General features: G+C 38.0%; 1 protein-coding gene across 4 annotated transcripts in view; it reads right to left on the reverse strand.

Annotated features, from left to right (window-relative positions):
- Nucleotides 1–754: 754 nt before the first annotated feature.
- The window catches only part of TTC7B (tetratricopeptide repeat domain 7B), a 148,372-nt gene continuing 123,267 nt past the window's right edge, over nucleotides 755–25,859 (reverse strand). For 2 of the 4 annotated variants that reach the window (XM_089522385.1, XM_089522384.1), the window contains one exon: nucleotides 755–1,803. In XM_089522385.1, the coding sequence (XP_089378511.1) occupies nucleotides 1,582–1,803 (222 nt within the window). In that variant the 3' untranslated portion in view covers nucleotides 755–1,581. The remainder of the gene's footprint in view (nucleotides 1,804–25,859) is intronic. The other 2 variants (XM_089522388.1, XM_089522387.1) reach the window with 1 other exon arrangement.

A 25,859-nucleotide genomic window follows, 5' to 3' on the forward strand; every position in this document is an offset into this window, starting at 1 on the left:
CACTCTCTTAGCCTCAGAGAATGGCAGTGGCAACCCCTCTGAAGAAACATGCCAAGAAAACATTAGGACAGGTGTTTAAACGTGTTTAAGGGGGGTTTGATTAGACCAAGAAAGATGGTGCATGGACATGTACTGATTTATGGGTGAATCACAACCAAGCCATGAGGTTTTAGGGCATGGAACTGTGAACATAGGATTGCTGTTTGGGGATCATAGCAGTTCTGTCTGCAAATGTCTTCCTGCTAACACCTACCATTACTGGAATAAAATTCTTGCTGAACTGTGGAAGGAAATGGCAGTTCTTGACAATGACTTGGAAGCACAACAACAACAACAACAAAAACAACAAGTCTCACTGAACATAATGCTGTGATGCACAGGATTGTGTTATGCAATACACACATACACACAAAATCATGCTGTTGCATATCTGTTTAACAAAACATGGAACAGCAACATGTCCAGCAATCCAGCCCAATGTGCATTATGCAGCAAAATTTGTAAGGATCTTAAACCCTCCTGCATTACTCTCCCACAATTCCCGGAGAATGTGCCAAAACATTTCATTTGGGATTTTTGTCCCAGTATATTCAAGTAAAATATTTAAAGCAACTTTGTGTTTTGATAAATCATAGGTTTCAGATTAATCAGTTACCAGTCTGATTATTTCATGGACTGATTTTCACTGAGCTTTCAAAACGAAAAATGACAACCAAAAATAAAATAAAAAGACACTATATCCATTCAAAAATCATTTTATTATCAACATAATCTTCCCATTGAGCCAAGTGGGTATATAGCATAAGGAATGTTGGTAAATATTCAGTCTTTAGCATCTTTTTACATATTTCCATTGATAAATAAACTCTGGATTCACATAAAAAAGTTAAACTTAAATAACTAATATTTTCTTTTCATTTTTTCCCAACAGGCATACATTGGTAAAATATAAATATTCTTGTACACAACCTTTCTCCTAAATAAAGGGAATAACAATTAGCTACACATCACAGTTATTAACAACTAAAAACATACACCCTTCAGCTTATTTGCTGCCTTGGACTACTGTAGAGATGGAACACAGCAAATTTCACATTTTTTTCTGGGCCCAGAGAGGTTGAAAGACATTGAAGAGAACAGGTCTTTGACAGGCTTGGTTAAATGTAGGCTGCTCTGCCATTGAATTTTAACTTGAATCTAGTATTCTACAGTTGGTGTTTGATTCTATTTAGTTTTACATAACACTCAGATGTCACCTAATAAAATATGGCACAATACCCATTTGAACAATAGCATCAGGCTTAGAAAATACTATGGGGCAAAGATGTAAGCAGACACAGGTGGTGGTATTGTTTTGGGATGTTGTCTGTGTGTTTCCTTCTGGCTAATCAGAATCATTAACATTATTACACTGTACCACATCCACATGTCAGAACCCCAGACAGAAATGAGCAGATTGCCTGCTTTGTTCTATTACCTCTCAGCCTGAAGAACTGCTCTTGGAGTCTGGAGGAAGGCTTATGCAGTAGGCTTCCCAACGTTCTCACATTCAGTTGAAGCATCAGTCTGCAGGCGAGCCCTTCAGAGAACTCGGGGGATTATGGTGAAAGGGACGATGGGACTGCTGGCTTCAAGCTCCAGTGCTGTTAGGAAACACTCGGTTGCTGCATCGTCATTGCCCTGAGCTTGCAGAACCACCCCGAGGCCATTCCAAACCTCATGGGCTGTTGAATTCACCTGGACGGCATCCCGAAGGATTTTCTCAGCCAAACTATACCTTCCAAGCTGATGAAGTATCAGAGCCTGTAAATAAGAAGGAAGTGTCATAAAACAATACTGAATAAATAGCAATGGGATCCTGCAAATTAAAAAGAGAATAGTGCAACACACAAGGTCACAGCAACAAAGCAGGAGAACGCAACAGGGCCTGCTATATCCAGAGCTGGACTACCAGTATAATTAGCTTCCATGCTTGATGCCTTTCTGCTAGAGGAAGTACATATGCTTAAATGGAAAACTGTTAGTTCATAAAACGAATTATTTAGAAATCTGGATTCTTTGCAAGTCTGGTGCATGGAAGAGAAAGAAAAAGATACAGAGACTAGAGAGGAATAGGAGAGGAAAGCAGAAACTTTCCTGTACTTGAATCTAGTATTATTTCCTCTCCTTGAATCTAGTAAGAGATTGCATAGCTGAGCCTGTGCTATTCTGTGCCCGGGTTAGCATAGGGACAAGTGGGTATTTACATGCATGTCCCCATGCCAACCTGGGATCTGCTACCTGTGCATGCTCCTTACCTTGCTGCACTTCCATTCGTACTCAAAAGCCCAGCTGCCACATCTGACACAGAAATGGGGCACCTGGCTGCACCCACATGGCCAGGCACCCTGTTTCTGCATCAAATGTGGTGACTGGAAGCTTCTCAATACCAGCAATAGCGTAGTAAGGTTGGGTGCATGGGTGGTTGTGTAAACCACCTGGGGTTTGCTGCAAAGTTTCAGGAAATTGCACAGCAAACCAGAAGTCAAATTATCCCAAGGTAAAGGCTGTTTTACCCTGGGATCAGGCCAGATCGACTGGATCTGCATCTAGTCTGGCAGGATCAAGCCCAATCCTAGCCCCAGGTTTTGGCCTGTGTTGTCTGAACTGGACAACACGGAGGTGGGGGGCACATGGCCCTTTTGGCCCATGCAGACAACCCCTAAGAGAACCAACAGGTTGTGTTTGTTTTTTCAATAGTACAGCACAGCAGCATTTCCAGCTCTTCCTTTTGGCTAAAGAAAATGTACAGCAGGCATTTTTTGTACAGTGTTTCTCCAAAGCCACAAATACATCTCACATGTTCTTTTCCTTTAAGTCAATCAAGATCTAAATAAAAGACAGTGTTTTAACAGGTTTAAAGGCCTTGCTGTCCATCTATAGTTTTTACTAAGGAGTTTTTTTTTGTTTTTGTTTTTTTGCTCTTTGCACTAGTAATTATTGATGAATCTCAATAATTGAGATGAGAAGCTTAAGTCTATACTGCAAAACCAAATGGTTTCACACCAAAATGGTATTACAACCCTCTTGTCCTATTGATGACTATAAATAAGTAAATACATCAGTAAATAAAGCAATATAATATTACGGTCATTACAAGGACATGAAACTACCTAAGGTTATAATGCCATTTTTGTGTAAAATTAAGAATTTAATATTTTAATAAATAAATATAGAGCGAGTTTCTGAGCAACTCTAGCTATTCACTAGAAATTCCTGGAACAAGAGTTAACACATTCAGCTCTTTCTTGGAAGCTATATTAATTATATTTGGCTTTAAGTACACCATTAACTGCACTATATAATTCAACAATGAACACTTGGCTGTCAAGAACTGTTTTATTTAAATAATGTAAAGCCCACTGTTTCAGAAGGCTTTCAGAAAAGAAAAACTAGAAAAGGAACAAAAATCCTGAAGGATTTTCTGTTATGGTGATGCTATAGTTTCATTTTGTGTATGTGTGTGACAGAATGAGCCAGCATTTTCATGATGGTAGACGGCTAAAACACAAACAAATCCCTAGATGGGGAAAATGCTTGTACTTTGGATTGATTTTCAGAGCTCTCCCCATGGCAGCCTTGTATAACACTAAAGCTGCATATTAGCCCCTCTTCCCCAAACATACCTAACTGGAAAGAAAGAAAGAAAGAAAGAAAGAAAGAAAGAAAGAAAGAAATTTTTGCAAATCCTCCCAGTCTGATAGCCTGGGGAAAAAATTACCAGACAAAAGACAACTAGGAAAATGACTCTTCACAAGCCAGTCACAGGAGAAAGTACCTGAAAGTGAATGTTATAGTCATTGCTGGCAGCTATAGATTCATTAGGCTGACACAATAAGAAGATGTCCTTCACAAACAGCCATATTAATTGGCAGACACTAATCTGTAATGGGATCCTTAAACTCTTTTTCTAAACCAGGGCTGGGCAACTGTGGAAGGTCAGGGGGATGCATTACCCATCCATGAGAAATTGGATGGCTGTACCCATCTGCAAATAAATAAATAAATGAATAAACAAACAAGTAATTCCAGGAAGTTCTTTCTAATGTTGAGTTGGAATCTCTTTTCCTGTAGTTTGAACTCATTGCTCCAGGTTTTATTCTCTGGAGCTGAAGAAAACAAGCTTGCTCCATTGTCAATATGATATCCCTTCAAATATTTTAAACAGGACTATCATATCATCTTTTAATCTTCTCTTCTCCTGGCTAAACATACCCAATTCCATAAGTCGCTCCTCACAGGGAGTGGTTTCCAAACTTTTCACTATTTTGGTAGCCCTCCTCCGGACACGCTGGAAGAAGTTCTAGCAGAGTGCCCTTCAATCCAATCCCCATCCAGTTCTATCTCAAGCTAGCCTTTCTGCAAAATGTCTGGACCAAAGGCTGAAATAACATCTTTGTGAGCATACTATGGAGTGGTTTGTATTATGTGCCATTGCAACACAGAGAAGGATGAAGAACAAACTTTTATTTGTCCTCTTCCTCCTCCTCCTCGTCTAGCTTCCAATACAGTTTTCAAGAAAGAGTTCCTCCTCCTCCTCCAAGCTGTGATGAGAGACAGGTAGGGCTATCTGTCACACACCTTCCTCTCCCTCTTAATTTCAGGGGCAGTAGGTACCACCAAGAGGTCCATGGATCTCTTAGTGAAGAGTGAATGGCCCATCCCTGGCTGCGCATATATGTATGGTGGGGAAGAGGAACAGAATAGTCAGAACCAGAAAACTATTTTTTTAAAAAAGCATGGAGGATGAATTTCAATCTATCTTTTAGCCGATTCTTAAAAAGCCCTGGTGATTCACTGCTTCTCAGCTGCTGGAAAAGGCAGGTCTGGAAGAAACAGCTTTGCACTGCCTCAATCTTGTGGAATGGGAGATTTTGAAGCACAGGCTGCCCCTTTGACCTCCCTCTGAGAATCACAGAATTGTGATTAAAATACACAAATGCATAAATCTATCTCATTCTATCTATACATGTGATTCCTGTCACTGAATCTTGGAGGCTGTTTAACAGACTCTCTCTCAAGATTCTAAATAGTCTCCTCTCAGTACAGTAATTGTCTGCTCTCAATCTAAGATGGAGTAATAATCTCTTCTGAGTGAAGTTAATAGTCTCTTCTTGCTATCCAGTTAGGATAGAATTTTGTTTGTTATGTATTTATTTATTAAAGTCATTAATATTTGTTTTTAAATTACAACTGCATGTTTGTTGTTTTTTGGAGTCAGTCTTTATACTTTAGGAAGGCAGATTTAGAATAAATAGTCTCACCCACACTTCTGCTGTTCTGCTGATGAAAGCTGAACTCTAACAAGTTTAATTTTCATACTTGCATATTTTTGTTTCCCTTTAAAAGGGTTAACACTCTGAGAATCTCAAAATGCACCCCACAGGCACTTTCCCCAACTGGAATACAAAATATAATTGTTGGCTGGGGATGGTGGAAATCCAACATGTCTGCAAACTTTTGGGCTGAGAAACTGCTGTCCTAAAGCATAGGATTGCATCTTACAATCAAATTTTGTCAATGATGTACAGATTAATGAGAACAAATTCATGAGAATAAGGTTATCAATAGCTAATGGCAGCTATTGATAACCTTATTCTCATGAATTTGGTGGATCCTCTTTTAAAACCATCCAAATTGCTGATTAAATACTACATATAAATTGCTGATTAATCTCTACAATCAGCCCTTCATAGCCACAGACTTTTTATCCATGAATTAAAGCATCCATGGCTTGAAAATCATTTTAAAATGTGTTATTTTCACAAAGCAAACCTTGATTTTGTCACTTTATATAATGGATACCATTTTACTAGCCATTGCATTTAATGGGACTTGAACATCCACAGATTTTGGTATCCACGGGAGGTGGACTGAGGTCCTCAGCAAATACCAAGGACCCACTGTATTTGTCTCCTATTTGTGGAGAGATGGCGTCTCTCCTCTAAATGCCTGTCTTGAGTCGGTAATGGGCTGGATGAGGGAAAACAAACTCAGGCTGAATCCAGAAAAAACGGAGGTGCTCATGATAGGTACTTCTGGTCCAGGGATGGAGATTTACCAACCAGTCCTGGACGGGGTCACACTTCCACTAAAGGACGAAATGCGCAGTTTGGGAGTACTCCTGGACTCGTCTCTACAGCTGTCATCTCAGGTGGAGGCGATGGCCAGGAGTGCTTGGTACCAACTTCAGTTGATACGGCAACTGCGTCCCTACCTGGCCCAGAGGGACCTTGTAGCAGTAGTACATGCACTGGTAATCTCTTGTCTTGATTTCTTTAACGTGCTCTACATGGGGTTACCTTTGTACCTAGTTTGGAAGCTTCAATTGATCCAAAACGCTGCAGCCAGATTGGTCACAGGAACATCAAGATCTGACCATATTACTCCAATATTAAGATCTCTTCATTGGCTGCCGATCAGCTCCTGGATGCAAGGGAACCCCTCTCCCTACACAATCCGCCCCGCACTGTCAGAACATCAGGGAAGAAACTATCGGAACATGCAAAAACTAGACTAACTACAACTTCCCATAAAGCGTTTACAGCTGCGGCCCCTAAATTATGGAACAACTTACCGGAAGAGATCCGTCTTATTACCACCTTAGAAGCCTTTAAAAAGCACTTAAGACGGATCTCGTCCAGCGGACCTATCCACCTGACCTTTTATAGCTGATTTTATGGAACATTCTCACTCTGACTTGACAGCACAGAAAATTGACAACGATTTGGCCTTTTTAGTGATTGGTAATAATGCTGTTTTTTTACTGACTGTATTTTTAGATAATATTGTATTTTGTATTGTATTGTGGTTTTTATTCTTTGCTGTAATCCCGCCTCAATCCACAGGGAGAGGCGGGAAATACAAATAATAATAATAATAATAATAATAATAATAATAATTCTTCCAATTGCTGGGGAACATGAATGGAGTGGTACTATTGAATTCATGTCCTGCATGTGAGCTTCTCAATGGCATGTGGTTGGCCTCACAAAGGAAAAGAATGCTGGTTTATCTACATCTGTGATCTAGCATGTAAATAAAATAAAATGGAAAATTTGTACAGATTTGTATTGATTTTAGGAGCAGTCATACAGGTCCAAAACACAATGCAGAAATAACTCAGATTCAGACTGCTTTAACTGCCCTGGCTCAATGCTAAGAAATTCTGGGAACTGTAGCTTTGTGAGACATTTAGCCTTCTGTCAGAGAGCTCCAGTGCCACAATAAACTACAGTTCCCAGAATTCCCTAACACTGAGCCAGGAGAGTTAAAATGGTCTCAAACTGAATTATTTCTGCAGTGTGCATCAGATCATAGTTTCTGAACCAGTTACAAGCTTTAACTCTGATCTACATGTCTGGTAAAACACATATGGTGTTTTAAAGCAAAGCTTACTAACCTTGAATATTTATTCCAATACTCATGATTGAAGAACCTTGTTTTCACTTTTTTCAGCTATTAATCACAAATTATTATAAAAAGAGGGACAACTCAGATGTACAAGTTGCACATACAGAGAAATGTACAGATTTTAAAGCTTCATTGTGGGGAACACAAAGGTTAAATGTTTATTAACATCCAATTAATACTTCCAGACATCTCACAAATTTTATTGCCATTAAATTGCAGTGGGAGTTTAAAGGAAGTATGAAATAATAAAAGGAAGCTATTTATTAGCTCTGTCCATTGGAGAAAGAGCATGTTTAACATTTAATCTGTTTAGCATAATCAGGCACCTTGTACAAATGAGATAAAATCTCAAAGATGCATTCAGCTTGGAAATTATAGGTTTAGCAGAGCAAACACAAATCCAAACAACTGGGCATGGATCAGACAGCTATGCTATTGTTTCTCTTGAAAGGATTTATAAGACAAATATTTTTGCTAATACTAGCTTTCATCCTGATTTAATGTACTTTGCATAAGAAAGAAAGAAAGAAAGAAAGAAATAAAGAAAGAAAGAAAGAAAGAAAGAAAGAAAGAAAGAAACCTAACAGGCGATCAATTTGTGCAATAGGTGATCATTTTGCGCCATGGGTTGAAATTGACTTGGGGGCAGTTAACAACAACAAAAGTTTTAAAACAGCTGTGTACTGTTAACATCTATTCTGAATCAAAATGCAAGACATTTATTAAATAGGAAAAAAATTCAACTATGTTATTTGGCATTAGTGTAGGCTTATTTAATTCATTAATACAATTGCAAAAAAAAAGACAGTATGCAGCCTTTGTTGGATTAATTTGGATTCCTACAGCAAAAGAACTACAAAGACCCACTGTTTTATCACCCTAGAGTTCTATTTCTATTTAAAACAGGCAAAGACATTTTTATTTAGACAGGCCTTTTAAGATCTGGCAGGCTTGGTTTTACTGGGGGATGAGCAGGTTGGTCTTCGATTATTAATTTTAACTTTGTATGCTTTGAATTTTATATTTGTAATTTTTTTAAAAAAAATTGATTTTAATTGTTGTGTTTTATATATGTTGTTAGCTGCCTTGGGTTCCACTTTGGGAGAAATTCATATATATATATATATATATATATATATATGCAGGCTGCTTCCATGCACGCTTCTCAACTGCATGAGAGCTGATTCATGTATGCCTTAAAATGGTTTTAGCTCATTTCTCTTAGTCTGCAGTAACCAGGAACCTGAAGATGAAAAAGCCAGCCGAAGGTACGTGAAGGAATTCACTTGTTCAGTTTCATTAGTATCAAGAAACCACCTAATAATGTTTCTTTTTCTTTACAAAAATTAAAACTTTAGATTTGTTATAGTTAATTTCTAAATCATTCTACCTGCAATAAAAGCTAAATTTCCTTACTAACCTACACAAGCCAACCTGAGTGGTAGACATTAGCATCATGTCATCAGCATATAAAAGAGTACTGACCAGGGTATTAGATACATTTGGCACAGTAACTGTTGGAACTAAATCATTAATATAAAAGTTAAAAAGAAAGGGAGCAAGAATACAACTTTGACAGACCCCTTAAAATGCATTTCTGCAATAATCAGAGATAGAGATTTATTTTTAAAAAAGAGAACAGATTTTCAGAAAGCCAGCTCCATCCATTGCAAAGAGCTGCATAACAGAAAAGGTAAAATGTCTTGGATGAGGAAAAACCGACTCAAGTTGAATCCAGACAAAACGGAAGTAGGGACCCCCAAACCAGGCATTGGATTGCAACTTCCAGGCCTAGACGGGATCATGCTCTCCTTTAGGACTGTCTTTGCAATCTGGGGGTGCTCCCAGATCCGTCGCTTCACATGATAAATCAGGTGAATGCGACAGTCAAGAGTGCCTTTTATCAGCTCTGGCTGATACGCCAGCTGCTCCCTTTCCTGGAAGTAAGGGTCCTAGAAACTGTAGTGCATGCACTGGTAACATCACGACTTGATTTCTGCAATGCAGTCTACATAGGGCTATCCTTGTACCTAGTCTGGAAACTACAGTTAGTACAAAACATGGCAGCTAGGCTGATTACTGGTAAAACTAGAAGTGATCATATTACACCTATTCTGAAATCTCTTCACTGGCTGCCTATTGGTTTGGTGAGTACCTTTAAAGTCCTACATGGCTTGGGTCCAACCTATATAAGGGATCACCTACTTCCATACAATCCACCCTGCACCCTCAGGTCTTCTGGGAGGAATTTATTGCAACCCATAAAACCCAGACTAATGGCAACCTCCCAGAGGATGTTCTCTGCTGCTGCTCCCAGGCTATGGAATGCCTTGCTGGAGGAGATCTGTCAAATAACTAGCCTAGACAGCTTCAAAAAAGCTGTCAAGACGGATCTCTTCCGGCAGGCCTTCCCAGAATAGTTCAATCTAATTTCTGTACTCTCCCTACTTTGTGTAACCACTGCCTCTACTAGACAATTGCTGTCATTTTAAAAGGTTGAATATTTAAACTGTATTGTATTTAATCCTGTTTTAAAGGGGGATAATTTATCTATTGAGAGTACGTATTATTCCAATATATTCTAGTCATGCAAGCCATTTTGATTGCTGCAGTAGAAAAGTGGGATATAAGAATAAAGTTTATTTATTTATTTATTAAACCCAACTAGTAGCACTTCTGCTACTAGTGCTACATTATGGCCAACACTTCATTGCATCTTTCTAGTCTGTAATGCTTCACAGCTCTTTTACTGATTTACTCCAAAATTCAAATAAAGGTAATTTCTTTTGCTTTTGTGTCAGCTGCGGATTTATTGCCCTAGACTGAAAGGGCAATACAGGCTGAGTCTCCCTTATCCAAAATCTAAAATATTCCAAAAACCAAAGCTTTTGCTTTCTGATGGTCCAGTGTACACAGACATTGTTTCATGAGCAACATTATTAAAAATGTTGTATAAAATTACATTCACGCTATGTGTATAACAAACATATGAATTTTGTGTTTAGACTTGGGTCCCATCTCTAACATAGCTCATTATGTATGTATATGCAAATAGAGGTATTCCAGAATTTTTTTAAAAATTGAAATCCAAAACTGCTGGTCCCAAGCACTTCAGATGAGAGGAGACTTGACCTGTAGTTATTTCTATCATCCACTGTAATTCACTGTTAGCACGAGTGGTGGCAATCTTAGTGTGAGTAGTAACTGGTGGTAGTACCAGTTATAACAGTTTCATTATTCACTTAAGTAACACCTCTGGATGAACATTCTTATAATTTATGAGAATGTCAGTTTTGTTTTTTAAAAAGTTTGTCTAGAAAAAGATATACAATACAACAATATAAGCCTTCTCTGACCAAAAACCCTTCAGATGTGTTGGAGGACAATTTTCATCCCCATGAGTATGGATGGTAGTCATTACGGATGGGGCTGATGGGAGTTCCAATACATCAGGAGGGCCACAGATTAGAGAAGGCTGAATAATATATGTTTCCACTAAACAATGTATTTTCATGAAGGAGGAAATGGATCTGACATATCTGGAAGAAATTAAAAATAAATCATAATAGTCATTTCATTTTTTCCAAAGAATGCAACAATTTGTACTTCAAGTAATGAGAAATGAATTTGATGAATAGGAGGATGTTTAACAGAACAAAGCGCAGTAAATATTGCTCTTTGCCTTTCAATATTTCATTTCATGTAAAGAGACTAGGAACACAATGTTCACATTTTGAACTTGCAGTAAAGAGGACAAAATCTGAAAGGTGGAAGTACCTTGACCTAATGGGTCAAATAGGACAATGTTGTTTCCACATCTGCATTTTTCCCTCCAATTCCATTATTTTTCAGCTCCTGGACATTATACTGAATGTTTTCTATGTAAATGTTTAGATAGTAATTTATTTCCACAGTTACTTCTGTGTAGATTCAATTCATGAATTATTTTTTTAATAAAAAGAAGCAAAACAAAACGAACCACCATGTTTTATGTTCAATTATTTAAAGGCAATGCTGGTCACTAAAGCCATCCTTCTCTGAAAAGGAGCTACCTAAACAGAAGAAAGTACAGAAAAGCTTCTATATGCTTTGTCAATTTACTTGAATATTTCAAAAGGCTGAGGAAATGTAAATACCAAAAGACAATTGTGACATATTAATGCCTCTTATATAACTGATCACATACCTCAAAATATCTGTTCTTATGTAGATGTTACAATTTCATATGAAAAACACATTATTTGATAGGAGATAATCCTTAGGTAAGCCTTTTGCAAAGCATCTTTTAGCTTTCAATAAAGAAAATGCATTGAATTAATTTTCATTAGTGGCCATTCAGAAGCCATATATCAGGCTCATTCACATGTAAAACTAAATCATGGATTCACAAAATGTGCATCAGCTGTAATGAGCCTACGTGAAACCTCAGGCCTACAAGCAATCCTGTCACCTCTTTTTTTTTTTCCTTTGCCAGGTCTTTTCCAGCATTCACTTTCACATTTCACGCTTCCTGTCCTAATATACAGACAACACCAAAAATCATCATATATGGTAATTAAAAAAAAATTAAATTCTTAAATTGCTAAAAAATTAAATTTTAAAATGTATTTTTTTAAAAAATTGAGCTGCTCTTTTCTCCTCCCACTTAGCCTCACCCCACTCACACCATCTCTTCTGACTTTTAAAGGGGTGCACATAACCACCACAGCCAAAAAGGAAATGTATGGGGAGCAGTAGTATCAACCCTCCTTAGAGTGTCACCTGGTGAGGCTTGTACCCCCGTACCCTCCTAGTGATGCCCCAACTAAGCCATGGTATATCATAATGGGCAAATATCTGTCTTTGTCATGGTTCTACAACCATCTGCAAGTGGATGGAGTGGGGATGAGAACCATGTAAAACGTTCTGAGCTCATTGTAGGAGAGGGAGAGGAAATAATAAATAATCTTTTTTATATAAGGAGAATTAGCATGTTTCTGTTTCTTTTTCATGGGATTAATTAGGCTGAGCAATTTAGGGTCACTGAGTGGCTTACTAGATATGCAATTCATTCTACAAGCCACATAGAAAGCATATATTAGTGGGTGGTGATGCAAATATAAATAGCAATAAGAAATAAAAGCAGGGATGTGAACCCATGCTTCCTACATGCTGTTCCCCTCCACACACAAGTATTACAATATCTGCAATTCTAAGTAGCCCTTGTGCTAATGTTTCCATTGCTAGGCTCTCAGTACAACAGCTTAACCTTTTATGAAACAAGGTTATCAAAACAAAGTGATGAAAAGAGACACTACTTTTCCTCCAATTTATATTTATTTGGGGACAAATTAATGGGCTGTTGGCTGCTGCCACTTAAAGTAGCATGATCATACACAGAATCCAATTTCCAATATTTGTAACCCTTCAACTAAATTCTAATAATATCAACTTTCAAAATCCACATGACAATCTCAATTAGGCTGTCAGAAAAGGTAACCTTAATAGTACTAGTGTGTACAATTTGTTTAACACCAAGGCCTTCCTTTAAGAAAACATTTCTCTACAATACAAATACATAAAAGAAGAGGTCTGCTTGATGAGATCAAAGGTCCAGAGTTTGGAGGAATAACTTTTCCAAGCTCTGTAAAGGTCCATCCTGTTTCCCACGGTGGCTAGCCAAATCCCCCCAGGAAGACCCAAAGCAAAGCATGAATGCAACAACCCACTCCTCCCTCTGTTAGTTGTCAGCAGCTGCTATTTAATGGCATACTTTTTTTAAAAAATGGCAGTTCCATACAGCTTTCATGGTGAATAGGTGCTAATAGACAAGTCCTCTATGAATGGAAGTGGACAAGCAAAATTTTAAGATGACCCTTAGGAATTATCATTTGCTGTCTCACGTTAGAAAGCTTGGAGAGCTGCTACTAGACAAGCTGAATAAATAGTCCTACCTGATGTTAGGTAGTTTTTTTCCCTCCATTTTTTTTTCATTCATGTTTTCAAATCACATTTTTCAACTGCCCTTCATTGTACAATTATAAAGGTGGTCTAAAAAAGTTTAAAATGCAATAAAAAAGACTATAAAGCTTAAGTCAAGTCATAAAAATAAATAATTAATGCAGAAGTAAAAATCCCAGATGAAAATTTCTTCAGATAGTAAAAAGCTTTGGAAGATCAGAAGGTATCTACCTGTCCCACCCATAAAGAATATTAAAGTAGGCACTAGGCAAGCCTGTCAAGAGAAAAAATTAAACAAATGGGATGCCACAACAGAATAGGCTGTCTCCCTATTACCAAATGTCTCAGGTGGTGACAGTACCCAGAAAACAACAACAACAAAAAATACTCCTTTTAAAGTCAGGACTTGAGTAAGAGATATATATAGTGGGCCCTTGGTATCTGCTGGGGTATGGTTCCAGAACGCCCTGTGGATATCAAAATCTGTGTATGCTTAAGTCCCATTAATATAACTGCATAGTAAAATAGTGTCCCTTGCGTAAAATGGCAAAATCTAGGTTTCCTTTTTGAAATTTATATATTAAAAAAATATTTTCAAGCCGTGGATGGTTGAATCCGTGGATAAAGTATCCATGGATACAGAGGGCTAATTGTACTTGGGATTCATGCTTCATTATTAACCAGTTACATGTAAAACACTTCCCCTCCCCCTAAAGCAAATGTAAAGACCTATGCAAATACCTCATGGGCTTCCCCTACATTACAATTTCTATCACATCCCAAAGACACATATGGTGCTCAGCAGAAGCTTTTAACTAACGTGTAGTGCAAATAGTGCTTTGGTCTTCATGCTGTTTTGAGGCCAGTGGCCTGCTAATGGCTTTCTTTGCTCTGTTTTAAAATTTGACTGGAAGTACAGCAGTTGTATACAAAAGCCTTCCTTCCAGGTCAGATGTTTTATGTGAAGAAACGCAGCTTTGGGCATGGAAACTTCCTTTCAGTATTTCCACCCTTTGTTATTGTGGCTTCTCTTCCCAGTTCTCTATCTATCTATACTAATGTGAACAATAATGGCAAAGCTAACTTTCCAATGATATGTCAAAAACTCCACAGAGTCCTCCCCACCTTTTAGAAGCACTGCAAACACTTGCAGTACTCCCAGGGATGGAAATAGGATTCAAACCACTCGTGGGCAACTGGCCAATTTCTGGTGGGCCACCTAGTGCTTGCCAGTTTTGTCAGATGTTTGAAAAGAGAGCTGAATAAGGTAGAGCTTGGCTGAGTCTTGCAAGGCTCTTCAGCTCTTAAGGAAAACTACCTATGCAAGATCACTTAACAAGATAGGAATAATGAATGCTTTCTGTATATATTTCTTTCTATAAACTAACCACTGGTGGATTACAGGTGCTCTGGTAGAAAGATTACTAGAAACCATGGAAGACTCAGGTCATCCCATTACTGAATAAATAAAATAAAAATAAAATAAATAAACCTCACTCTAAATTTATTAAAATGACAATCCATTTGTTGAAAAATAAGTCTCACTGAAATCTGTGGGACTGATAAATATGTAGGTGTTAAACCAAATTGCTAATCCTAATTAGAGTAAACCTACTAAATCAATAGCAACTTGTTAAGTCAAAACTTAGGTAAATTCCATTAGTTCAATGGGTTTATTGTAATTGGGTTTAACAACTGAAAGAAGCCTACAAAGGATTGTGACGCCCATTTGCTTTGAGTTTTCTCGAGTCTGCTGATACTCTTCTTTTGTGTGTGACTGATACTCTTTCAGCTATGTAACACTCTCAGAGATAGTTTTTTGTGGGTTTTTTGGGCTATGTGGCCATGTTCTAGCAGAGTTTAACTCTCAGAGAATTAATAACTTCTACCAATAGAAAAGTATCTGGAGATTATAGCACTACACACTTAAAATATTGCTTTGACTGCCTTTTGTATTGGGATTTGTAGTTCAGTGAGGCCCAAGAGCTCTCTGGCTGAATATTCTAAATGCTCCATTCTATACTGCAAATCACAGAATGCAACAGGAGGCAGCCAGATCAGTTAAAGTGGAATAGCAACACTTTAAGAGTGTCGTGTGATAATTTCGTCTTCTGTCAGTGGAATAGCTAGGCTTTTTTTTTTAAATCTCCCTCTATTCTTAGCTTCCAGTCTTAAAAATCTGTTCCAGATGGTTAGAGGACCTTCGGGGCAGATTTTGAGGGCCATAGGATATTGTAGGGGACAGGAGAGAAAGTACAACTGTTATCTGTGAAGTCTGTGTTTGTGATGTTCAACTTTTGAAATGAAGAGACCCAAGTACTTTTCAAGTAGTTATTTCTGTCTACCTTCAAGTTCTTTCCAACTTATGGCAACCCTAAGACAAATCCATCACAGGGTTTCCTAGGCAAGATTTGTTCAGAGGGGGTTTGCCTTTGCCTCCCTGAGAGGCCAAGACAGTGTGACTTGCCCAGTGGGTTTCCATGTCCGAATCCAGCACTCAAACCATGCTGGCTCTCAAAAGCTTTTCAAGAGCCTTCCTAAAGAACAACAGCAGAAGCAACAACATTTTCTTTTCCGCCTCTTCCCATGGATTGAGGCAGGAACAACAACAATTAACCAATATACATCACTTAAAAACACATCAGTTAAAACACACATCAATATAAAAGGACAAATAAGATGTACACATATTAAAACAGTACACATATTAAAACAATCCACATTTACAATTCATTATTTAAAATTTGAAATTTTTTAAAAAATCACAATTTTAAAAAATCATCTGGATTAGTCCTAAAGAACATCTTTGTAACATTCCTGAAAGTTGCAAGATAACTAGCCTAGTGAAGAAGTTTCACAAACATGTGCCTTACTGAAAAGGCCCTACTTCTTCTCAATTTTTAAAATTTATAACAGCCCAAGTTCTGTGATTAAAGGCCTTGCTATCAGTTAAATATGTATTCTGGGTAACTATTTTGCTCTGCTCTGGCGTACTGATTCCAGCATAATATTGGAAGGATCACTCATCATAATTTATTGGGTTTAAACATAGTGTGAAATGAACATTTTACAAAGGAATGCAATCATTAAAGCTGCAGAGTTACATAATGACAACAATCAGAGAATAGATAGGTACAGGCATATAATAAGGGAAATTATAATATTTGTCTACAGTTGTCTCAGAAACCACAAGACTGCACTGTACAGTGTCAATATATACAAGAAACATAAACTAGAAATTAGATAGAAAGTTAATGTGTTGTCACAAAAACCAGAAGGTTGAAATACTGACTGCATTAGCAGTATTCTAAATAACAAGGATTCAGCATCGCCTTATGTTTTATATTTTTGCATTTGTTCTTCTTTTCAGAGAGAGCATTATTATCCAATATGCAGAATTTGATAAAATGTTAAGATACTATAATATACAATTATAAACGCAAAAGAACTTTCAACTTTAAAGCACCACTTTAAACTGACTTGGAACAAGAGCAAACTGGAGTGATGTCATACGTCTGGATTGGAATTATTCAATTAATTTGATGCAATTAGAACATGAGTATGATTTGTGAAGCAGCTGCCCTGGCCTGAGTATCTCTTAACCACTGCCTTTACTTTATTATTTTATTCTTTCAACAAATAAAAATAGACCAAATCAGAGAACTGCTTCTGTTTAAGTGATCAAGAAACTGATAAGCAATGGGAAAAAGGTATCTTCTCCAAAGACAACATACAAAACAGACAATAAATGGAAAGCTTACATGAAAATGCCTTGCACAATCTCAACTTCAAAGGATCATTTTAAAAATCCTGTTTCACTACTAAATGGGAAATTTCGCTCAGTGAGATTTTCCACTTGATTAAGAAAACTATGAATAATTGGAATTATCTGAACTCTGACAAAAGAATGTAAGATGTGATCAACAACACTGCTAATGTTTGTCCAGAGCTCTTAGGGCACCACTATTTTGAAGTATTAAAGTAAAGTGCACGCTGAGGTCTTTAGTATATTTTCAACACCCAAACCCATCATTCTTCCAAAGCCCACTTTCAACCACTTTTTTCACCAATTAAGGTGTCTATATTTAGAGAATCCTTGAGTGTTCATTTATTTCAGAATATTGTAAGTTTGCAAATCACTTATGCATCATTCTATATATCTGCAGAAAAAGTAATTCATACACATATGTGTAAGGCGTTTGTGAGTCCTCCTCCTGCTTCTGTCTGAGCTGGATGGGACCCCTTGAAACCACCTTAAACAAACTAAGGCCCATTACAGATGGGCATATAGTACACGCAGAACGCGTACTAGGGTTAGGAAGGGGCGTGACTTCTTCATGCCCCTAAAATGGCGGCGCTCTATATAGACAGGGGCCGCCATGTTGACGTATCGGACGCATAGCATCCGGACGTCGCACACTGGAAGTGGCGCTGCAAGTGCGCGCCTCGTGGCGCCTCTTCTGGGGCCCAGGAAGAAGCGGCATTTGAGCGCTTTGTTGCTGCGCCCGGGAACCGCGCGGTTTGGCTGCTGCGGTTCCCGGACGCAGCAACCGGCAGCGGCGCAAGACCGCCTGTTTTGGGCGGTCTGTAACGTGCCTAAGCTTCCACCACCAGTAGGAAGCGTATTCAGTAGAATTTGGGGTTACTTTCCATCTCTGACGTTGCAAAGAGGTTCCTCCTCCCCTCCAGTCCTGGTGGGGAGATAAAAATGAGCAAAGGCATGTGAAAGAGGAGTGAGACAGCAGTATTTTTAAAGGAAAAGGTTTTAAAGTTGGTCCTCCTTATACACGGATTTTTAATACACAGATTCAAGCATCCATGGCTTGAAAATATTCAAAAAGTATAAATTTCAAGTATCAAACCTTGATTTTTCCATTTTATATAAGGGACATCATTTTGCTACGCCATTGTATTTAATGGGACTTGAGCATACACAGATTTTGTTATTCACTGTGGTTCCTGGAACCAAACTCGAGCAGATAACAAGGGTCCACTGTATTATAAGTAAGAAAGCTTCATGTTAACAGGGTATCTCTTTATGTTAAGAACCATATTGTTCTTCAGGCACAGATCAGAAGTTACAGGTTATAAACTGATAAGATCATTTCAGACAAATTAAGAAAAGCCCTGACAAGGCTAACTAATACATTTTCCTATTCTATTCACAGATCAGATGGGATGGGTAGTCTTGATATTCATGGGGTAGCTTGGAGTCTGGACTGCTTTGTTTAGCCTCAACCAGCTTCCTCCCCAACTCCCTTTGTTAGATAACACTCATGGTGTTATAGTCTTCACTGTTTGCCTCATGGTGCTTCTCATGCTTTTTATAACTTCACCTAAGAATCATCTTGAAGGCTACTGCTTCTGCCCAGCTACTCGTTTCATTGGGAAATTGCTATCTCGTCACCTCTGTGATGCTGAACCTCATTAGAATGCAACTTTACCTCCTTTACATTTATCCCTTTGTTACCTAGGAAGAAGGTTATCTGCTACTCAGATAATGGGGAGGACTTCCATTTTCACAACATGATTTGGGCCATGTGTAATAATAACAACTTTATTACGGCCATTTGGCCAGCACATTGGGGTATGTGTGAAATCTGAATGTTTTAAATTTACACATTACATTTTCAATAAGCATGTCAAGTGATTGTTGTCTTATGTTTCTGTTTTTTTTCTCTACACAGTCAATATATTACACTTGATCAGCCTCAATTTGTACAGTTCTAATGGAAACATTTTAACTTGTAAAGCCAGAGGATGTGGACAAGATCCCTGGATATGTGAAATCAACTACATTTGTCCTTATTGGCTCATAAAAGCAACAGTGGGGAGGGGGATTGGCTAAGTGTACAGGGGTAGTGATGAATGCATCTTTAAAGCAGGGTATGAAGCCATTATGCCTAATATAGATGGTGATGTATTGTTTTTTGTTTTTAAGAACTCTTCCTGAACTCATTAGATTGTATGCTGCCTGTTGAATCTGCAGTATATCGTTCTGGTACACAGAACTGGCGTGTGTGGAAGTATATCACCTCCAGGCATTTTTTGATTTGGTGGATTTGCCAAAACTGTTTCAATCTGATATCAGGCCTGATTATGGGACACAGACTGCTTTGGTCACTTTTTGGTGAGAAATGGGAGAAGAAGTGTGTGTATGTTGGTTGTGATAGATTCACAGTGACATTCAATAATAATAATGACTACGTTTATTTATAATGACTTTTCCACCAAAGGGCAGAACAACAAACAAAGTATCTACCCATTTCATCACTATTGACCACAACTGCCTGATTGGGATTGGTTTAGAAGCATAGTTTTCAAGTTTTTCCAATCATTCTCAGAGGGGTAATTAATAAAACTTGCTGGCAGACTCCTGTTTGATATGATGGTTATTGGCCTATGATGTCCTTTATACTTCCAACCTATCCTCCATTCTATTTAATATACACATGAAAGCATTGGCAGAGCTCATCTAGGGGTTGGTGATTTTGTGCCACCATATCTTTTGTTTACAGTAAAATCCAAGGGATCTGTTCAAGATCTAAATCAGTAATTGGACTGGAGAAGGGTGAACAAACTGAATGCAAATCTAGACAAAACAGCTTCTAGTCAGTCAAAAGGTAGACAGAGGAATGGGCATTCAAACCTCTTTGGGTGGGATTACTCTCCTTGAAGACTCAGGCTTTTCTTTAGGCATACACATAGATTCAGCATTTGGACAGTTATATTTCTCATCTTTAATTGCTTTTGTTCTAATTTTGATTTCATCCTAAGTTTTACTATCAAAATTGAGCACCATACATGATGCAAAGTGGGCTCACAAAATTAATAAGTAAATAAATATTTTTATTCCATGTAATTCTTATTGTCATTAGCAGGTTTGCCAGCAGTTTTATTTTTAAAAACTGACAAGAGGCACAGTGCTCTTCAGTAATAAAACCTCATAAAAAGACACAATGAAAAAACAGCTAATAGGACAATTATTATGTCTCATATACATACAATTGTGAGACATGAAAAAGTTTATATAAAATAGAATAGCTACCACGGCTGTTTTCCATGCTGATGCTAGCAGTGCCAGTAAAAAACCTGAACAATAAGGTTATATAATACCTTTTTGTAATGAAAAGAGCAAAGGAACAAGAGACAATGAGCTTGTTAAAAACAAAAGATTCACCATGTTGGAGTACTATGTTGATGCAGCTGCTAAAAAACAGAGGTAAAATAAATAAGAGCCAAATAGAGGTTCAGATCCGAGTATCTTTCTTTATAATACATGAATTGTCCATCACAAGAAATGCAAAGCAATTATTCTGTATATGATTTAATATGTGTACTCCTAATAGGAACTATGAGAGCTCATTAAGATCATAGATAACATTAACAGTTCTAAGTGCTGCTCCACAATTCCACCCCCAATTCTGTATGTGCATGCACTCTATAGGTGAAACCCCATTTTGTAGTATTGAGCAAAACAACAATATCCCTATACTGTAAGTGCGTGTTGTGCTCTAAAGGGACATCATAGGCCAATCATAGGCCAATAAAATCCTATCAAACTCTATAAGTGCAATCCCATCTTGTAGTACTGCACAAAACAACATCCCTTAATTCAGTGGTCCCCAAACTGTGATATTTTTGGAGTTCAGCTCCCAGAAGCTTCAGCCATGTTAGCCAATAGTCTGGGATTCTGGGAGCTGAAGCCCAAAACCCTTTAAAAGGCACCGTTTGGGAACCACTGCCTTAATTACTCTTCATAACAAGGGATGGGGTCCTGTCCTCCACCCTTGGCATAGCAAACTTTGGGCTCCTCCAGACAGGTCAAATTTGGATATTTGTAGTTCTTGTGTTACACACAAACACACACACAATACAGGGAGAGGCGAGATACAAATAAATTATTATTATTATTATTATTAGTTCTGTTAACCTGGACTATTTTATGGCAATTTCCAGCACCAGCTTCAATACTTGATTCCCACCCTCAAGTTGATTTCTTTTTAATTCCAAGACACAGTGGAACAAAAAAGCCTCCTTATCTTCTCCTATCTTCCTCTTTTTCTTTAAAAAAAATTCCTAAGAGCCATAGGGGCTCAATAGATGGGCAGAAAGGGGTGGCGAGATTTCCTAATACATAACCTTCTCTATGTAGCCACAAAGGTTTACAGACAGCTGTGCTATTGTTTTATAGTCTGTCAGTGGGCCAGTTTTCCCATTTTGTTGAAATGTGGTGCATGATGTGATGTGCAAACACCAAACTACAGCAAAAAATAATAATAATTGCTACATTCCTGAGTTTGTTGGATACAACTGTACACATAAAAGTTTGTATGCATGTGGAAGCAAGGGCATTTGGGAACATGCTTTGTATAATGATATAAAACTGAAAATAGATGCTTTTATAAGAGGGAATATTACCTACTTGGCTATCAGCAGAGAAGAGAAAGGGGAACATGTGGAACAGTGCATCTTTTTCGCATGAGCCAAAGAAAAAATCACCCACATGCTGGGAGCAGACACTTCTAACGCCAGCCTCCTTTTGGTTTTATTGATTCATTGTCTTACAAACAACTTGGGGATTTTGAGAAACAGTACAGAAGTATTTCTAATAATAAATGCAAAGTAGCCTCTACTTAAAGATAGTTTATTTCAAGTGAATTCAAGGAAGAAAGGCAGTAAATGTTAATATATGGCTTTTATTTAACAGAACTATACCACTTTTGGTCCACCACCGACTTGCTTTATGAAGCACCTTTTGGAGTCTGTCAACATGTTCAATTATCTTGAAAAGTCAAAAACGTATAACAAAAATGTTCTCCCTACTCTATGCTCCTGTCTGGTAATTTGCCTTATCTTCTCCCTTAGGGACGCAAGTGGAAAAAAAACTCTCTTATTAATTTATAGGAGCCTAGCTTGAAACGAGCTCTTATATTTGAATAAAAGTGTTGGGTACTTTGCAGGGGATTACAACTCTTCTGGTGAGTTCTATGCACAGTAGGGGCAATTTAAAGAGGTACTTTAAAAAGAACAACAAAGGCACAATGAATAGAGTAATCTGTAATCAAATTCTAATGAAACACACTATAGTTCAATCATTAATTAAAATATTTTTCAGGGTACAGAACAGGACATCTACCACAGGTTCGGCATCCATACATGTGTTTGTGTGTTCATTTATAATAAGATCATTCATCATATATATCCCTTTCTCTCCAGTCTTTGTAAATAAGATGTTTAACATTGTGCTTAAATAAAGGATGCTCTAAGAGGAAACAAGAAAAGGACATAATATTTTGTTACATCTATGCCATATAATGAACATTACTTTTGTAAATGAATTACTTATATTATTAATTTTCCTATCCCTGAGGCAAAAACCTATATAATTAGTCAACTTTAAAATAAACTTAATCCAGTTGGATCCAGTTGCATGGAGGCAATTAATAGAAATCAACTAATTAAAATGTAGCTCTTAGTTCTCTAACCTTGTTGAAAAATATAGCTTGGCTGAAAGTAAAAATCCTTCAGGCCAAGATTAGAAAACTCTACTAAACTCTCTAAAGTAAGTTGGAGTCTAGTACTTTAGCACTTAGCACTTTACATTTCTAAACTGCTTCATAGTGAACTAAGCACTAAGTAGTTTACAATGTGTTAGCCAATTGCCCTCAACAAACTGGGTAGTCATTTGACCAATCTACGCAAAGATGGAAGGCTGAGTCAATCTGGAACCTTGCAGGATTGAACTCACAATATTGTGATTGCAATACTGGCACCGGTACTAACCACTGTGTCATCAGGATTCCTTGTCTAGAAGGCATAACATCTGTTTGGATATTATAATCCAAGATTTAAAAAGTGGAATAAAACAAGGCCTCCCCCCCCCCCCCCCCATTAATGTCAGCTTTGGCAACATATAAAGAATGTTTATATGTTCCGGAAACAATTCATAAGTTTACCCACACTGTTGTGGATTGCTCCTCTATAGTGATTTGAGTACGAACAAGTTCAATATTTGGTCAAATTGGCCATCCAAGAGGGGCTCTGTTACTGCTATTGTCTGTATCTGAAAATGGGAATGAAGAATTAGTTTGTGGAGACCTTATAGCAACCCTACTAAGTGTTGCACAAACAGAAATGACCAGAATATGGAGAAATTTAAAAATAGCTTTTGCAGGAAAGCTAACCCAGTAAAATTTGCCAGAAGTGAAATCAAAGACAATAAACATGAAGAGATCTGGTCACCTTTTTTATTTGTGGCACATTGATATTCAGAGTACAAACCACTAGTGTCTTAAGCAATATTTTGGAAAAATCCCTTCTTAACAATATAAAGGTCAGCATTTCTCAAAACAGAGCATAAAGGCTGAACAATGTTTAAGTCAGAGTCTGATTAATTTAAAATGTTAGATCAAGGGTGAGCAAAGCACAGATGTCTTTATATAGGTGAATTGTAGTTTTTGTAATTCCGCTTAATGGCTAGGGTGAATGGGAGCTGTCAGACAACTATGCAGGGCTGCAATTTTTCCACATTGGTGCTAGATGAAATTATTATTAATAACTCAAAACGTTTCAGAAAATTTGAATCTGTATATCAGCCTATATTGCTTCACTTTAACATAGTCTGAAATGAGATCATGAGCACATGCTCACTGAAGAAAATTACGAAAATTCATCAGAGTATTGTGAAAATTATACCCATTACAATTAATCACCAGAACCCTGAGATATCAGTATGGTTCAAGAGCAATCCTACAGATGATGTGTAAAATGAGTAAGCATTCCCAATATCTGAGACTCAGAGTTATCCAGAGCCCTGCTGACTCTTGCTAGCAAGGTGGAAGAGTAAGGTTTGGAATAGTTTTGTTTTGCTTCCCCTCCCTCTGTAGTGTATGTGTCCTCTCCTCAGGACCCGGAGCAACGGATGCAAACTGCAGGAAAAGAGACTCCACCTCAACATTAGGAGGAACTTCCTGACAGTAAGGGCTGTTCGACAGTGGAACACACTCCTTCGGAGTGTGGTGGAATCTCCTTCTTTGGAGGTCTTTAAGCAGAGGCTGGATGACCATCTGTCAGGGATGCTTTGATTGAGAGTTCCTGCATGACAGGGGGTTGAACTGGATGGCCCTTGTGGTCTTTTCCAACTCTACGATTCTATGATTCTTTAGTAAAGAGTTCCTTCCCACTGCAAGCAGACCAGCCTTGTCACTTTCTTGAGGGCATTACTAGTGGCTGCTAGGATTGTGGATCCAATGCATCTACAACCTATACCAAGTGTCTCATTTTTAACATATCTCATCCGCCCCTCTGCAAAGGACATCAAGACTGGATCCCTCTCTCCAACACAAGAACTATAGGAGTAAGGAGAAAGCCTCCTTCAAGGTCTTACAGAAAATAAGACATTGAAGGAGGCTTTCTCCTTACTCCTATGGTCCCAAGAACATGCCCTTGAGACCACAGAATTGCACTCTTAATGTTATCTTAGTTGTTTGGACCGGGATAAATCAGAAATAAGGTCGGACCTCCATATTTGCAGGAGATCCGTCTGGACTCTCCTCCATGGATATCGAAATTTGCACATGCTCAAGTCCTATTAAAATTAATAGCTGCATGGTGTGCATGTGCCCACTATTGCAGTTGCATGCATGCACTGCCATTAACTAAAACGGAGCCTTGCCATGAGCAGATGGTTAAATCTGCAGATGACAAGTCCATTGATAAGGAGGACAGATTGTAAATAGCCAGTTAATTACCTACTGGAGGATGCTATCCTTGTTACCTAAACCATGGCCTTCAATCTCCCCAGACTCAAGATTCACCTTTGTCTTAAAGTAAAATTTGGAACCCTTTTAAAATCTGAATTCCATTTTTTTGAAACCAGCATCTAGTTATGAAATTCTGGCCTTTCTTTTGTCAAAAGAAGGTCATCACATCACAGAAGATAGCATCCTATCGTTGAAAGTCCAAGTTAACTGAATTTATCATATGTCAATGCCAACTGCTTCTGATGACTCTAACTACTTGGGGTTAACAGTATTAGCACACTCTCTCACTGAATATGGGGTTTTATATTTAATATCTAGCATGAGGCATTTTTAGAGGTCACTTTGACTTGTGGAAACTAGGTAAGAGGTCACACTGATCTACGGACATGTGGGAGACACACAGTACTGAAATAAATGCTGAATGAGTTTGCTAATCCACTCCAGCCCACCCCCCCTCCACAGGTTTTTTATATTTCCTCTTGCAACAGGGACTTAGCAAGTCCCATCACAAAGCAGTCAAGGACCATATCTCCACTTCACGCCAGGCTGTGTTCCTATTTACCCTTCCTTTCTGGCTACCCAGGTACAGTTGGCCTTTCCCTTATGCAGGGGATTCATTCTGGACCCTGCCGCATAAGGGAAATAACATAAAACCATGGGCACGCGCCCTATTGTTTCTCCCAGGGTGCAGGAGAAGCCTTT

This window comes from Sceloporus occidentalis, unplaced genomic scaffold (genome assembly GCF_023333645.1).
Source record: "Sceloporus occidentalis isolate IW3139 unplaced genomic scaffold, rSceOcc1.0.p SCAF_4, whole genome shotgun sequence".
Classification (NCBI taxonomy): Eukaryota; Metazoa; Chordata; class Lepidosauria; order Squamata; family Phrynosomatidae; genus Sceloporus; species Sceloporus occidentalis.